This window comes from Mastigoproctus giganteus, chromosome 5, assembly GCF_048544385.1.
Source record: "Mastigoproctus giganteus isolate SK-2022 chromosome 5, ASM4854438v1, whole genome shotgun sequence".
Classification (NCBI taxonomy): Eukaryota; Metazoa; Arthropoda; class Arachnida; order Uropygi; family Thelyphonidae; genus Mastigoproctus; species Mastigoproctus giganteus.
In genome coordinates, this window is record NC_143579.1 from 76,096,692 (window position 1) to 76,115,167 (window position 18,476).

General features: G+C 36.1%; 1 protein-coding gene across 1 annotated transcript in view; it reads right to left on the reverse strand.

Moving 5' to 3' along the window:
* Nucleotides 1-18,476, reverse strand: part of LOC150085504 (uncharacterized) — a 934,283-nt gene that overhangs the window by 244,131 nt on the left and 671,676 nt on the right. Inside the window, exons 15-17 of the mRNA XM_090374582.1 lie at nt 16,457-16,543; nt 13,878-13,964; nt 8,967-9,185 (exon numbers count right to left, since the gene is read on the reverse strand). Of these exons, the coding sequence (XP_090230708.1) occupies nt 8,967-9,185; nt 13,878-13,964; nt 16,457-16,543 (393 nt within the window). The remainder of the gene's footprint in view (nt 1-8,966; nt 9,186-13,877; nt 13,965-16,456; nt 16,544-18,476) is intronic.

The following is an 18,476-nucleotide window of genomic DNA, read 5'->3' on the forward strand; positions in this document are numbered from 1 at the left end:
AAATGAAGAATGACAAGGCACCTGGAAATGATGGTATCCAAGAACTATGGAAATCTGGAGGCGAAGCAATGTTAAAACATATCGTACAATTCTTTAATCTAACTCTATTTATGGGGGATATACCAGAAGACTGCAAAAGTGGAATAATTGTACCTAGACACAAAAAAAAGGAGATAAAGAAAATTGTCAGAATAATAGACCCATTACCCTTTTAAACCATATATATAAAATATTCATAAGGATCTCACAAAATATGATACTTAAAATATATGAAGAAACAATAGTGGAAGAACAAGCAGGATTCAGAAAAGAGAGAGATCAATTATAGACCTAACATTCATGCAAAACATCATTTCAAAAAAATATTGGAACCAGAACAAACCTCTATCTGTGCTTCATTGATTTCAAGCAGGCATTTGACTCTGTACACAGAGAATATTTAATGAAACAACTACAAAAAATACCACTAGATCAAGAAAAACTCATGTTTGTAAATAATTACTACAAAAATACAAAAGCAATTGTAAAATTCAACAACCGTAAAACATAAATTTGAAATAGAGAAAGGAGTTATGCAGGGATGTCCTTGATCCCCATGTCTATTTAATATCTACCTAGAGTAACTAATGATATCAACTGAAGAAAAAAGAGGCACAGTCATAAATGCTAAAATTATAAACCATATAAAATATGCAGATGATGTTGTGATATTAATGAAACCAAAGAACAACTCAAAGAAATTTTAACAAACATCAACAAAATAAGCAACAATTCTGGAATAAATATCAATACAAATAAAACTAAATAATGCAAATCAGAAGGAACACAGAAGACTAGACATCTAAAATCAACAGATAGAACAAGTACAAAAATTTGTATACCTGGGCTCTTTAATAACTGGAAACCTAAGTAATATTGATCAAATTAATTACAGACTACACCGGATGGACAAATATGAATAGACTCAAAAACATATGGAAGAGCAATAAAATCTCAAATAGTCTAAAAATTGAATTATATAAAACAGTCTTCATACCCACAGCAACTTACAGGATCAGAGATATGCAGTAAATAAGAAAGAAAGGCAAAAGATAATGGCATTTGAAATGAAATGCCTAAGGAAAATTAATAAAACAAATTAGAGAGAATACAAACTAATGAACAAGTAAGAAAAGTCAAAATTCCAAATGCAGCATAATAGAACTAATCTACAAAAAACAACTTCAGTAGTTTGGACACATGAATCGGATGAAAGAACAAAGGCTACCTAACGTAGTAATGACAGGAAGAATTGGAGATAAGAGACTACCAATAAGACCTAAAAGAGAATGGCTCCAATGTCTAAAGGAGAATACAAGCTTTCAGAGCAACCAACAAATGATGAGAGATTCAAGAGATCAACAACAATGGAGGTCAATATCCAAATAGGGACTCAACCAATGCTAAAAAGAAGAGTAGAATGATGATGATATTTAACTGATAATTTTAATGCATAACTGTTTAATACGTTAATACTGGTCAAGGCTTAGACTTAAATTGAAGTCAGATGAACTATTGAGACATGGCATAGAAGAAAGCTGCATGGGATGCATATAAATTATCAAGTGAAAATGAGGCCCACAGTAGACATCAATTAGTTTGTAATCAAGTCACAAAGGAGGCTAGGCAAGCTAAGGCAGATTATGAGAAGTCTCTGGCATCGAGTGCAAAGAAACACAGCAAAGACCTCTATACTTATATTAACAGTAAAAGGAAGGGGTTGAATCACATTGGGCCACTTGATTTCTACAGATTAACTGCTGATGACCCTCCTCAAGCTGCGGACAAATGAATAGATATTTTGCATCGACATTCACAGACAAGAAATACTTGAGGGAAGGGGATTCCAGATGTTTATCAAACTCTAATAAGGAGCTAAATGACTTTGAGATAACTGAAAGGAAAGTGGAGGAGAAATTGTTGAGGATGGAGACATAAAAAAAAAAAGGCACCTTGGGTGGATGGAATCTGTCCAATTATATTAAGGAAGGCAGCAAAGGAGGTAAGCAAACCCTTAGCCATAATTATGAGAGCATCCTTGGATTAAGGGAAAGCCCTATGAACTGGAGAAATGTGAATATACCCCAATTCAAAGGGGAGACCAAAAGGTAACAAGAATAATCACAAACCTGTTAACGTAACATCTGTTCTGGCAGAAAATAATGGAATCACTGATTAAAGAAGTAATGCAGGACCATTTGGACAAGAATGCAATTATGTTTGTTTGTTATTTGGTTTTTAGGAGCATTAGCAACTAAGGCCATACTGCTCCGGGATATGCGGTGGTCATTCCCTGACCTTTCCACATTCTCCGTATTTGGTGGGGACGGGCTTGAATCCCAGTCTAATCAAGAAGCGTGTGCTACGCACTGCTGCTCCTTCTCACCTGGCTACGGAGGCACCTGAATGCAATTATATTGCAACCAGAGAATGGATTTGTCAGGGGGCAGTATTATCTAACCAATCTGAAAGGTTACTATGACGCAGTGACCAAGGAACTGGATGCAATAATCTTGATATCATATACTTGGATTTCATGAAGGCTTTTGATACCGCTGTATAAAAAAAACTGGCGTACAAACTAGAGCAATGTGGCATTAAGGGCATTTTACTGCTATAGATAAAAGGATGGTTAAGTGGATGAAAACAGAGTGGTTATCAATGGGCACTGCTCTTCATGGACTAATGTTATTAGTGGAGTTCCTCAGGATTCAGTGCTGGGTTCATTGTTATTTTCAATATTTATCAATGATACGGAGGAAGGTATATCAGGCTTAATGCCTAAATTTGCAGATGATACAAAGGTTGGCAGGGTGGCTAATGACAGTCATCAGGGTGAGTTACTGCAACAAGATATAGGAAAGTTGGGTCGATGTGGTGGGAAACGGCAGTTGAAGTTTAAAACTGACAAATGCAAGGTACTGCACATAGGTAGTAATAACTCCATAGTAACTTATCAACTGTGTGGGACTACACTCAGGGTAGTGAAGAATGAAAAATACTTGGGTGTAATTGTGCAGTCAGGCATGAAATTCTCTGAGCAGTGCAGATGTTGCCAGGCAGCTCATGGTGTTTTTTCAATGATATATACAGAAATTTTGCTAGCAAGAATAAGGTGTTTATCCCTTTATACAAGGCCACGGTTAAGCCACATCTAGAGTACTGTATACAGGTGTGTGGAAGCCCCCACCTTAGGAAGGATTTAAATCTGCTAGAACAGGTGCTAAGAAGGACAACCACATTGCTAAGGGAACAAAAGGGTGTTCTTACCTAGAAAGTGTTTCGAGATCACATACCTGCAGGGAGATCTGATTGAGGCGTTTAAAGCCTTGAATGGATTGAGTAAGCTGAATGTTAATGGTATTCTTCCACTTGCTGAGACTACACATGAGGAGGCATAAATTCAAATCGAGGAAGGATAGTTGCAGGATAAAAGTGCGGAAGTTTGCCTTCAGCTAGCGGGTGGTTGATTGTTAGAACAGGCTTCCATCTGTTGTTGTGGAAGTGAATTGGTTGAATAAATTCAAGGGAGATAAAGGGTATGGATGGGTGAACTGTTTTATTTTTGGCTGATGCTATATAAGTTTGCTTTCTTGTATCACTTGTCATTACTACTACTACATACTGCTAAAATGAAAATAAAACATTTATAAACATAAAATATGAATGTGAAACTTGAACATTACCCCAGGGGCTCACATCTGGTGGGTATGGGCTTGGCACACCCAGGATCCTGGGCTGGATATCATCATTCTTATTTTTCTTGGTGATTCCTTTCTACCTCTCTCTCTCTCTCTCTAAGGGTAACTTGGGAATTTTCTTTTTTTGGCTGGTGCAGCATAAGCCTCAGGTTTCCTTAAACCATTTTCGCTAATAATAATAATAATAATAATAATAAATATTGGACTAACACCGAGCTGGAGGATTTCATGAGAAAGACAAGGACAATGATGACCAAGAGCCGCCAATTCCACCTGAAATCTGCCATGAAGAGACTGACAATTGCCCAGGAAGAAGGAGCCTGATATACCTCATTGAGCAACAGAAGACAGCGATAGTTAACCTGAAGGATTACTTCCAGAAAAACACAGTGGCACTCCAACAGGCCATAAGGAAGATAGACAAACGGTATATCCCACTCAACCTAAGCGAGAAGTCCCCTCCCCAACCAGGAGGTACAAACAAAGCTAGAAAGATGGGCAGAGAAGACATTGCATGGCAGACACTACAATGATCTCCATCAAGATCACATAGATAAAATTGCTTCCAATGCATGGGTCACAAGCGGGACGCTCTTCTCCGAGACTGAAGGATTCATGCTCACCATCCAAGACCAGGTAATCAACACCAGGAACTATAGAAAATACATAAGGAGCCCGTAGTGTTCGATGATGCATGTCGACGATGCCACCTGGCCTCAGAAACGATCCAACACATCACTGCGGGATGCTAGGTGATCACCCAGACTGAGTACACTCATGGACATGACCAGGTAGCCAGGATAATACATCAGAATGTAGCAAGAAAATACCAGTTGATCACAGAAAGTGTACCATACTACAAGTATGAACCCCAGGCACTACTAGAGACGCCAATCCACAGGCTGTACAAGGATCGCGCCATAATAACGAATAAGACAATCCCACACAACACACCAGACATAACCCTTGTGGAAAAGAAGGAAAAGGCTACCTATTTAATTGACATAGCAGTACCCAAAACTGGCAACCTCCAGAAAACCAATTAAGAAAAAATCAGGAAGTATACGAACAGGAGATCAAAGAGATGTGGCTTATGCAACAAGTAACGATCATCGCGGTCATCGTGTCAACCACCGGTATGGTGCGAAAGAGCCTACACAACAATAGGTCTCCCAGCGAACACCTACAAGGAACTCCAGAAAGTCGCACTCCTGAACACCTGTAGGATAGTCAGAGAGTTCCTCGACCAACAGTAACACCAGACATAACAACAACCACCCTGTGGGTAGCAATACCCGTCACAAGGTGGAACCCCCAATCAGGGAGAAATAATATAAGAGTAATAATAATAATAATGTGCATGTTTTAAAAGGTTTTGATGCAATTATGCATGTGCAGTGGAAGTGATTACATAATGCCATTATTTGTTCTTGGACTCCAACATGTTGTATGGCTAGTTACTGATTTTACTTTTACAGTTCATATGATTGTCATTACTCCATGAAAGAAAGTACTTTATCTATACTCCTACAAATGTTTTACGGTACAGCATTAACCCCTTTCCAATTTTTGATATTAATATTTTCTTTTTTTTTTTTGGTTCATATGGATTTCCAGAAACATTATTTTAAACAGAGTCAAATTAAAATATTTTATATTGCTTAATTCTCATGTTTTCTTTTTGTCCACTTTCACCCTTTTATATATACATTTTTGCTCTGCATTTTTAAACGATGCTGAACAGTTGCATTCTTGTTCCATCACTCAGCTAAAGTTATCACTTTAGCTGAGTTCTGAAGTGATCACAATAAGTGGTATCCACTGTATATAAATAAAAAAAATAATAATAATCAGAGTAAATTATTTTATATCACCAATAATAATAATCGAGGCAAGAAACAAGGGACAAGAAAATTTTATTTCACATTATAATCACACACACACACAGCAATATGGCCTTAGTTGCTAATGCTCCTAAAAACCAAACAACACACACACACACACACACACACACACACACACACACACACACACACACACACACACACACACACACACACACACAGCTAACTTCTGTAAAGGAAGCAGAAACTACTATTGGGCAAGAAATATATTTCTTGTTATGCTGAAATCAAGAGTACCAAGTTGGAGCAGAAGGCAAAAACAGCAAAAAAAAAAACTATAACACCGCACCAGACAGATCCTTTCTAATTCTGGATAAACAGTAACTGCTCACTTCCAAAACTGCTGAAGTAAAACTCTGTCTATATTTAGTAAAGTACTAAAAGTTACAGCCATTAACCTTGAACAAATAATTAATGTGCCATATTAAAGTCACATCTATCAGGTCCTGTGTAATCATTGTTGGTTTAATTACTGCTTTGCACCTGTTTGGCATGGAATGTACCAGACATGAATAATGGTTTTTCATAGTGTTATCTTCCATGATAACTTCTTTGCAGCAATTTTCTGTCCCATAATGTGCCAACAATTTGCTATGGGGTTTAACTTGGAAGCAGTGGCATGGAACAAAAAGTACTCTAGCCACATTTATTATTTATGGAACCTTTTAGTTATCATAATTTCTATTCTTGTCATTTTCAGTATCTTTACCCACCCACCGCCTTCTTCTAGGAATGAATGTTGAATGTCATAATCCCTTATTTCTGATTTACTGTTATTTTATATAAAGAGTTTGATTTGAGTATGTTTAATTTTGGGCTAGAAATTCTCCCATGCTACCACTACATTGGAATAAAATTTCTTAGAGTATTTTCTAGTTTGTTGGAATTTTAGTGCCTAACTAGAAATCAGGGTGTGATAAAAGTAGAAGTTTTTGTCTTTGCGCTTAATTCTGGAGACTATATGAAATTCAGAGCAATTCTGACAAGTTTTCCACCACTAACAACTTCATAGGAATTCAGAATGAAGAAGAAGGCTTGAAATCTCTGTCAGAGAGAAATAAATCAAGATTTGAATTGTTCCATGTGAAAGGATCAAACAGCAACAAAATTGTGTGAACAACACAGAAATGAGTTGTATGTACTATACAGTCAAAATCTATGAAAACTACAAGCCTCTATAGTGCTGGCTAGGTGACTTTGTGTTTCAAAGTTTGACCCAAACTCATCATGCCCCAAATAAGCACTAGATATGATGGGCTTTGCATGAAAATTTTCACTTAACGTACAGCAATATAGTATTTGGGACAGATTAATCATTAACATTGTAAACTACCAAAATTACTGTGTAATGCTGTACTTACACTGACTACAATGTAGCAAGGAGCAGAGTCATGCTGGAAAATATTTTTCTGTTTCCTGAAAGTGGTCTCTGATGACAAGTAGAAGGGGAAAAAAATTGTTTTTTATAATACTCACCATTGGCAGTAGTACTATTTACAAAGTGCATTCTCTGTACTCCTTTGCTTGTTGTAAATCCCAAACCATCTGGCTCAATGAAACCTTCACTGTTGATTAAATACAACCAGGGTGTTAAGTTTCGCTGGTTCAATGCTAAACGTAATAGTTCTTACCTGATCTGTGAAGATTAATTTTAAACTTATCAGAGAAGATTACAGAGTCCCAGTAATGAAATTTCCAGTTCTTTACTTCAGGCTAGGCATTTTTGACTGATGGTTTCTTCAATAAGACCTATTCATGTTCAAAATACTTTTAGACCACGCAGTGCATGTCTTCATCACATAATTTTTCCACTTATCTTTACACCCGTATGGTTTGTCCCATATGACTTTTAGTTCTGTGGAGCTTACATGATCATTATGAATGCACAAATCTTTTTAAAAGTGCTTTGGTACTTAATTTGCTTCAGTCCTATTCAAGATTTTCTTTTACCATTTATAGTCTCATTTTTCTTTTTAAGCATTTTTGATATATAAGTCTGATTACAGCTAACTTCTTTGAAAAAATATCAACTTAAAAAAAAAAAAAAAACACACTCCCCAACCAAAGGCAATAATTATACTTTTATTTCTTAGAGTTAATTTGCTGTATACTGAATTGCTGCTGAATGGAAATCAGTGGCACATGCCTGTAGGTGAAACCTTTATACAAAGCATGACTAAAAAACCATTGATCTAGTACAGTCTATGAAAAGCATTCAAAATGATTCAATATCATGCTAATATTAAATGATGTAACAATGCCTTAATTTCATGTGTACAGAAGATATTAATGAAATAATAAACTTTTATGGCAATGCAATACTGTATATAAGCTGACTGCCAACTTTTTTTTAGGAAATGGATAAAATCAAAATATGAAGTGAAAGGGTTCCACAAGGCAATAACTATTAGCATAAAAAATTTTGATGGTAATTTTCACCTAATAATAACAATGTTCTTCTTTTGATATATGTACAAAAGGAAGAAGAGTAAGTAGTCTCTTTAGAGGAGCAGGTATATCAAAAGTAATAAGGCGTCTCAAATCTTCCAAAACTGATGACTCCAATAGCCATAATTAATCAACTGGAAAGGGAGCTGATCAATCTTTGTATAACCTATTCAGTGAAACAGGTTTCTCAGGTAATTCAGCAGATTAGTCTATCATCGGATAGGTTATAATAGTTAGTAAGTAATGAGGTTGCTCTAGAAAAAGGGTGCTGGATGCTAAGGTAATAGGAAGGTATCTCAAATCTTCCAAATTAATTACTCCAACAGTCAGAATTAATTAACTGGAAAGGAAGATAATCTTTGTATAATCTACTCAGTGAAATATAATGCTGGGGTAATTCAGCATATTAATCTACTTCATTGCACTGAATAGGTTATAACATTTTTAACTTGGGTAGGATATAGCTATATATCTTTTATATTCTTCTCTATTTTTTAAGTGCAATCATATTTGATTTTACTTATTCTAATTGTTCAACTTTCTCATTTTGCTGATGAGCCCTACTGGATATAAAACTTTAAAGCAGAAACATGCTGTGCTTTTAAGTTTAACATGATAAAATGCTCACAAACTGCATCATCAAAATATTACAAAGATAATTTCAAATGCAAATCATTAATAATTTTTAGATAATTTTTCTCTGAAGAAAATCCAATTCTTAAAGTAATTGCAATTTATATTTTCTGCATAGAAAGGGATGTTAAATATTTATTTTCTTACAAATTTATACAGATGAAAACACTTATTAAAACTATAACATTCATCTCAAACTACACCAAGATGCAACTAATGTCAATTTTAAACAAATGCTTACATGTGGCAAAGGTTGACTGGACCGTTTTCGTGCTGAATCCTCACCACTCGAATCAGATGATTTTCGCTTTGTTACGGAATTAATCACCTCAGCTACAGAAACTGGGAGTTCAGTTGCAGCAGCATGGCTCGGTCCTAGACCTAACTGTTTTAAGAAGGAGTCATTAGACTGCTGTCTTTCAAGGGGAACACCATCTCCTGGTACTCCAGAATTTTCACTCTATGCATGAAAACCAATCACATAAAGTTTCTTATTTTTCAAAGTTACATAATAAATCTCAATGTAAATGAACATGATGTTAGATACCCGATATTTATATAATTTCAAAATAATTTTTATTTATTTTTGTATCATAAAAAAAAACATTGAGTTATACTGGGTTGAATAATATAAATATTTTAAAAATCTGGAAAGAAGCCGCTAAAAAAAAAAAGGGAAAAAAAGAAATGTAAATTGCAATCATTATCAATCCACTGCAGGGTGGACACCTCAACGATTCATGTTGAGGAGAATGGACCAAAATCTGGCACACTGATCCAGTGCAGGTTGGCAGACCAACCGTATTTAGCAGTAAGGGGCTTGAACCCTGGTCTACTCAAGAGTGTGTGCTACTGCACTTCCACTCCTGACCACTTGGCTATGGAGGCCTTCTCTTTAATCCTTCTAAAAGAAAGATTATAATATTTTAAAATGAATCACATTAATGCACAACACTGGTTTTTATATGCAAGTTTCAAAATTTATATTTACATTATCATTTTTAAATGTAATTTTTCAATTCTTGAATAAAGCTATCCAGATGTTCCACATGTGTAAATAAATCTTGAATAGTAACGAATGGGCCTGGTGTACTGGGGTCCATGGTTGAAATAACATACACGTATAAATTATAACCCAGTTTAATGTAAAAATACAAATATATACTAACAGGCAGTAGCTTTCGAGACTGGCGTGTCTCTTCATCAACTGAAATTCAAATACAAAAATGCAACGGATAAGTGCAATGAGCTGAGTGAGGCACGTTAATCATGTGCCATTGCTGTTGCACAGACGTGCACTGCTTTTACTTCACTGATCATCTAGCATTAAAACGGTTGTCTCTAGGATGGGGTGTAGACGTATGTCTTTGTGGCGGTTTATTGCCTTTGGATTGTTTAATATGTTAAGTGACTCTAGCCATAGGTGGTGGCGAAAGTGTCGTGAATGGTCTACTATTTCAAAGTCACGTTTGGGATCAAGATCATGGTTGGTGGTCCAAAAAAAAAAATACCTCACACACCGTTAAAAATAGCAGTGAATTCATCCATCTCATTAAGGACCTTTCAATCCCTGACAACACCGTCATGGCATCATTTGATGTATTTTTCTTTATTCACTTCAATTCCCGTCCAACAGGCCATGCACTGTGTCAGAAGGCTCCTCAAGAACGACTTAAGCCTCCAATCCCGGACATCACTATCCACTGATGACATCTGTACCGCCCTCAACATATGCTTATCAAGCAGCATCTTCACTTTTGAGGATTCAGTCTATCAACAGGTACATGGCACTGCTATGGGTGCCCCTGTTAGTTCTGTAGTAGCCAACATCGCCAGGGAAGATCTGGAGGAGCAGATACACCGGAACCCACTTATACCTATTACAACATGGTGCAGATACGTTGACGATATTTTTACTGTAATACCACGTGGCTCTGAAACAGCACTACTGGAATACCTCAACTCCCTATCTAATTTCATCAAGTTTATTATGGAGTTAGAGGTCAACGATGCGCTCCCGTTCCTGGATGTCCTAGTGCATCGCGTAGGCCCACATCTAGAGACTTCAGTATACCGCAAACCTATGTGCGGACAATTCACTAACTACAGATCCGGCCACGCATCAAGTCATCTCAATAGCACTGCCCGCACCCTATTCTCCAGGGCTTGGAGCCATTCCAGCACCGATACAATTAGGCGTAACGAGATCTCCCGTGTGAAGGCGGACCTAACCAAATGTGGTTATCCATCCCATGTGTTAAGCAGGTGCCTATTACAGGCACAAGAACTGACATCCCACTCAAGACCACCGAACCAAGACGGTATATCGTACGCCTACATTCCCTATTATCCAGGCGTGTCAGGACGGATCTCGAAGGTCCTTAGAAATTACAACATCAAATGCGTGCAGTTACCCTGCAGGAACCTACGTTCACTTGTCTCCAGTGTGAAGACCCCTGGAGACAAGTGTCACACCTGTCTTACCTGTCTTACGCAGCAATGTAGTATATCGCATCACCTGTAGAGACTGTGACAGTTGCTACATAGGAGAAACATCAAGGCATCTCCAAGATAGCCTTACGGAACATGACAGAGCAATCCGGCTTGCCGAAACTGACCAGTCCGCAGTCGCGGAACATTTTTGGGCCACCAACCACGATCTTGATCCCAAACGTGACTTTGAAATACTAGACCACTCACGACACTTTCGCCACCACCTATGGCTAGAGTCACTTAACATATTAAACAATCCAAAGGCAATAAACAGCCACAAAGGCATACGTCTACACCCCATCCTAGAGACAACCGTTTTAATGCTAGATGATCAGTGGAGTAAAAGCAGCGCACGTCCATGCAACAACAATGGCACATGATTAACGTGCCTCACTCAGCTCATTGCACTTATCTGTTGTATTTTTGTATTTGAATTTCAGTTGATGAAAAGACACGCCAGTCTCGAAAGCTACTGCCTGTTAGTATATATTTGTATTTTTACATTAAACTGGGTTATAATTTATACGTGTATGTTATTTCAATAAATCTTGAGTAAACAAGGAATGAAGAAGGCCTTACATCCTCTAAGTTAATTACATGAAAGTTGCATACTAATTAGCTGGATAATGGAAGACAACTACCAACAAAATATATCCATGCATGTAGTATATGACTTAAGACTGTTTTTAACAAAAACACTAAGCATGACATTCCATAAAGATAAATACTAATGTTCAAATATCATAGATTCAGTTTTCACATAATAATAGGTTCGGTTTTGTTTGGTTATCTTTTATGGCACATTATTACCATAATTTGAGGTTTCTCTGGTCCAATATCTAAGATTTTTTTGTTAAACTTGATTATTGTAACTCAATTGTAATTATAGGGAAAAATAAGAAATAATCATTTCATGAATCTTCAATTGTGATAGGGTTATGCAAAATTTATTTTATTTTATTCTTAATTTAACTATATGTTCATAAAAAAGGAATTAAAAGTTGATCAAAAAAATTTCTCCTGGATTTAAGTAACTTTGTCCTACACATGAATTTTCATTAAAATCATGTACTGTTAATAGATGTGGGCAAATGTTAAAGTGGAGTAAATGATGGAGCAATGTACAATGATAAGAATGCTGTATAGATAACATACTTATTTTTACACTGCATTGATAATTATGAATAAAGCGTTTTTGAAAATATGCAGAAACATTTATTTATAATAAATTACTTGTTAATCTCAGATTCTTTAAAAAAAAAAAAAAATAAAGATTCATTTACATTTGATGGTTTTAATTTTTTACTATACATTATACCTGTTGAAGAACAGTGTTTCCTCCTAAGTCACTTCCAAACTTATTTCTGTATACGAGGGGCATTTGAAAAGTTCATGAGCTGAGTATGAAGAGATCATTTGAGGAGTCTCCACTGCAACAATGATGGATTCCAGCCAGGTATTTTTTCAAATTAGTAAACAGATGAAAGTCTGATGGTGCTGGATCTGAATGATATGGGAGGTGGTCCAAAATTTCAAAACTGCACTGATACAGTGCAGCCATTGCAATGACAGGCTTGTGAACAGGTGTGTTGTACTGGTGGAACAAGACTCCTTTGCTGAGCTCTCCCTAGCATTTATCTTTGATGTTTTCATGCAAATGCCTCACAAGATTGATGTAATATGCCCTGCAACTTTCTATTGCCATCCCAAAAACTGATGCCATCATATTTCAAGCAGAAGGAATTGACTTAGATTTCTTTGGAGGTGATGAAGAGCTATGTTTCCACTGTTTGGACTGTTCCTTTGTCTCTGGCTAAAACTGATAGATATACGTCTCATCCATGGTCACAAATCTTACAAGAAATTTGCTGGATCTGCTTGAAAATTAGGCAAATGTTCACTTGACGCAACAACTCTTGTTTTTGATCTGCTGTGAACAACTCTGGGGCCCATTGTGCTGACATCTTTTTCATAGAAAGAACCTCTGTTATTATGTAGTACATATACTCAGATGAAATGCACAAGATGCTGATAATGTACCAAACTGCCACTTGTTGATCACTCATTATGTGATCAGGCACACTATCAGCAACTTCTAGAGCAATGGACATTGCAGGTCTTCCACAGTGTGGGTTATCCACCCAGGCTCTCCCTCCCTCATTTAAATTCTGCAGCCCACTTCTTAACCATGGAATAGGAAAGGGCATGCTACTCCAACGTTGTAACAATTTCCTCATGAATTGTCTTTGTCATTAGTCATCCCCCCCCAATACTGGATGACTGCATAGTGACTGATTTTGTCCATCTTTCCTCATTCTCATAACTTTGTTGACTTCTGGAACTATAATAAAAAGAAGATACTACTGAAACTGCATGAAATGTGCTGGTTACTATTTGAAGTACAAATAAGTACAGAAATTTTTAACAAGGTACCACCCCTTTCATGCTCAGCCACAAACTTTTCAAACCCCTTTGTAATATTACAAGCACTTCTTTCTTTTTGCCTTGGAATTGTTCTTTGTTCCACAATACACTGAAAAACTCTCCTGTTTCAAATTCACTACACAAACAGGTGTAGGTTTATCTCATGGGGCGAATGAGCACAAGCATAAGAAACTTGGAGCATGAAACTGCAGCAACTACTTTGGTGTACAGTTACCACAGCTTCATGTTTCAAGTTTATTTTGTGCTTCTGATTCACTTCTGCATTACAGATACTAGTAACACTAAAAAGATTTTTAACAGACTGAAAGTGAAAAAATATATACATAAAAATAAAATAAATAAATAATAAAATAAAATAAAAAATTTTTGTATTCTTTTTCTTATCACAACTTAACTACAAAAGTTCAACACAACTAACTGAATTTGAAATTTACAGAAATTATCAAAAAATTTATAAGAAACAAATAAATGCATATATCCCAGAAATTTTTACACTTCGAGGCCAATAGAGAATAAAAAGTTTGGAGACCATTCATTTGCACATGTAAACACAGCTCACAAACAGAGTCACTGCCCGATCATCTAGCAGTGAAAGGAAAATATATTCCGATTACATCCACATAATCTGCTGTGTTCGTATCTACGGTCTACAACGAAAAGTACAAAATACTGTCCTTGTTTAACTAAGAATTTTTTTTCACATGGCAGGACAAATTTCCTCCAAAGGGTCAAAGATAAATATGCCTAATATTTTAAAACTATCCTGTCTATTCTTCATCTAAAATGCATCATGAAAAATCTATGTGATGTTTTTAATGTCTGATATATCTATTCCTAATACATTCTAGAGTTAAGAACAAACAGCAAACTTGTAACTCAATCGTTTATTCATTCAAACTGATTGTGATAATGAAAAAGGTGGGACTGCTATGGAAAACTGACTGAGTCATATTAAAAACAATTATCATATTTCTCTTTGAAATGCATAAATTGATAGGACTGTAGTAACAGCTGCTGTGAATGCTCATATCATCTTTCAAATGAAAGGATGTTTCATCACAAAAAAAAAAATTATTTTACACATTTCTAATTCCTATCTGCACATAATATAATACATTTACAGAACTATAAGTATAAAACCAGCATCATCCACGCTAAGGAGCCTGTGTATACACAGACACCTCAGCGGCAATTTCTCCTGTCCTTAGTAAGATATGATTTGAACTTCATTTTATAGTCCCAGCTTACTTTCTAGTACAGCTTCTGAAATAATCTGTTTTAGCTGAAGATTTCTTCTTATCTTCTGTTTGGCAGGTATCTCTTGCTTGTGTGAGGGTTTAAACAATAGGATTGATGCACTTCAAGGATTAAAAGAGAGGGCACCATCAAGCCTTGGCTACCCAGCCTAATACTGAAACCCATGCTCCAGCATTAGATAATTGAATGACATCTTCCACAGCAGATATCCAAGTCACCAACTATAGCTACTTTCCACAGGAAGTAATAGTAATAATATTCATCATATAGTGCAAGGAATCCACAAGCTTATTCTGAACTGGCAAAAAAAAAAAAAAAAAAAACACCAAGTAGATAAGAAAACAATCTAATATGCTTCACACAGGTAAGTATCCAGTAGACCTCTAAATTTATTCAAACTGTCAACTTAACTACCTGCAAGGGCAACTTGTTCTAGCTACCAATGACTTGCTGGCTAAAAAAAACTTCCTACAATCTAAACCACAAGCCCTGTAATTTGAATTTATGACCCCTAGTTCTGGAATTCTTTTAACAGTGAGAATTCCACCATCATTAATTTTAGTAATTCCTCTCAGAGCTTTATCAGGTCATCTCTCAGGTGCTTGGTTGCCAAGCACTGTAGTCCACATAAGCAAAGTCTTTCCTCATACGGTCATCCTTCTGCCAATCTTACCATTAGACTTTCCCATCTTTAGACCCTTTCAAGAAGCTCAATGTGTTTCAGATGAGGTCTCTGTACTTGAACACAGTATTCCAAATGTTGTCTTACAATTGCCTTATACAGTCGGATTATGACCTCCCTATTTCTATTGGATAGCGTCCGATAAATCAGAGATAGATACCATGGATTTTGCTGTCTGCATGTTTACACTGTTCAGAAAACTCGCATATCTGCCCGTGTTGTAACTCCCAGATCCCTTTCTCCCTCCACTGTTTTTAATTCAACCCCACCAAGTGTATAGTTCATTTCCGGGTTGCTATTCCATAAGTGCAAGACCTTGCACTTAGCAGCATTAAAACATAGCTGCCACTTCTCTGACCATCTTTGAAGTCTCTTCAAGTCATCGTGAAGGAGGACTTCTTGGCAATGATTATTAACAACTCTGCCAATCTTTACATCATCTGCAAATTCTGACATCATGCCATCTATCCCTTTGTCGATGTCATTTATGAAAATAACAAACAATGGTGGTCAAAGAACCGATTTTTGACGGACCCCCACCACTCCAGATGTTACACCAATCTGAAGAATACTCATTAATCACAGTTAATGGAATGTGTTTTCTGTAAAGTTTTTTATTTCCAGCTTATTTCAATAAACTCAGTGATTTTTTCTTGGCATTAAAATTTACATGGAGTGCAGTGTTGTTTAATCTCTTATTACAATCAGTCAATTCCCACATATGTGTTTCTCCCAAGAAATTAAATTTATAATTATTCTCTCTCTCTCTCTCTCTCTCTCTCTCTCTTCAATAAAATCTAAATTTCTCTTCAATAAAATCTAAATAAAGAACTTAAATATGAAATAAAATTTACCTTTACAGAAGCCTCATCTTTCAAAAGCTGCTGAATTAAAAGATCTTGTGATTTGCGAAAATTTCTATCTTCATCGTCATTAAGAAGCTATAAAAAATAAATAAATAAATTAGTATACATAAAAACAGGCAAGTCTTTATTTATTAGTGCTTTCATTTTAGTAAGGCAAGTCAATAATTAAATTACAAGTGGATAAGGCTGGTGGTTTATTTTCGAAATCTGCGGGATTATCCCAAGGAGTGTCCTGTCAGGTTTTCTTTTTTATAAACCATTAGTTTTTGTTAAGGAATCCAATATTTACTTCATATGCAGACATTTGGTTATGTTGCTTCAGACCCATGCCAATCAGGGCTCTGATTTCTCTTTGTTTAACTCCAGGGTTCAGAATCCCGTATATGACTTATATGGGTAACTGCAGCCTAAAAATTAGCCCCACTAAGTTGAGATATGCAAGTGTTAGCTTATCCAGTGGTCCTGAGGTTATCTACGTGCAAACAAGAATTGTCCCAGTTATATTTTTAAGAATTGTTTTAGACTTCAAGCTCACTATTAAATGGCATTTGGTCTTTATATTATTTATACCAAACTTCTGAGAGTTTTATTGGAATTTTACACTGAATATGGGCAAGACATCATGACCTGGCACTTACGTACTTTATCTCCTAGGTGTGACTTCTCGTGCTGTGTAGTGCTACATTTGGTCTGTGGCAGCACAATCTAACTTAAAAGTTGTTTTTGGCCTTCAGTATTGGATACTGAGAATATTATAATTTGCAATCTGTACTTCTATTTTACAGGAGAAAACACAATGAATCTGTGGCACTTCGTATGCAAAACACTACGTTCCTTTTGTAGTAAGCTTGTTTACAGACTCATTAATTTGAGAAATAAATATGCCAACTGCTTCAAGTGCTCTTGAATTATTCATTACTTGGAGAATATAAATCGTGATAAGTGGTGTTCTCAAGCTGTTGCAGCACATTTCTTTAAAGAAGAGGATGCTGGTGCCAAATGGTGAAAGTGTTACGGTGTTGCAACATATTTCTTTACGGAGGAGAATGCTGATATCCTGTCCCATTTAGATTTTATTTTAATCCAGACCTTGAAATATAGGTGTTGAAATTAAATTTCATTGAAGCACATTAATTTTATATTAAAATAAAGCCTAAAGTGTATTAAACCACTTTTTGCATTTAAAAAAAAAAATTATTTTGCATTTAAAAAAAAAAAAAAACATTATTTGAGTGCATTCAAAACAAAGAATTTTTTTTATTAGACAACCTACCAGCCAATTTAGCACTAGCTAAAAAAACAAAAAAACCCTTTTTAAAATCTACAAGCAAAAATTGCAGATTCTAAAGGAAAATGGTCTGCTGATTTGAAAAATACCAAATTTATATGCTTAACACATCTACATTGAAAGATATACTGAAATTTTAGTACCTCAATGAACAATCAACTTCAAATATCACACAATAGTACATATACAGGGTGATTCAAAAATAATTGAAACTTTCAAAAATTTATTACTCAGTAACTAGGCATATATTGTAGATTACCCTTACATTTCTTAATCTTCTTTCAGATTTCGGCACTTGAAAGCTGTATGTATTTCTAACACCAGGGGCACTCCAGTGTCCACCATGTTGTCACAACTGGAGAAAGCATTTTGTGTGCGCTAAACTTAGTTCTATGCCTGCAATGCAAAGATCATTCTGTGTATGATACAACAAGCCTCCACCAGGTCATAACATTTACCACTGGTATAAACAGATGGAGTAGAAAGGGTGCATCTGTAAAGGCCAGAGCACAGGGCAGCCATGTGTGTGTCTGAGGAAGCTGTGAATCGCATTCATGTCATGATTCAGCAAAGTCCCAGGAAATCAACAAGGAGAGCTAGCCGTGATCTAAGCATTCCTTAGCCCATGGTCTGGCACATTCTCCATAGGCGGCTGAAGATGAAACCTCATCACTTGCACCTGCTGCAGGCCCTGATGGAAGCAGATAAGGCAAAACGATA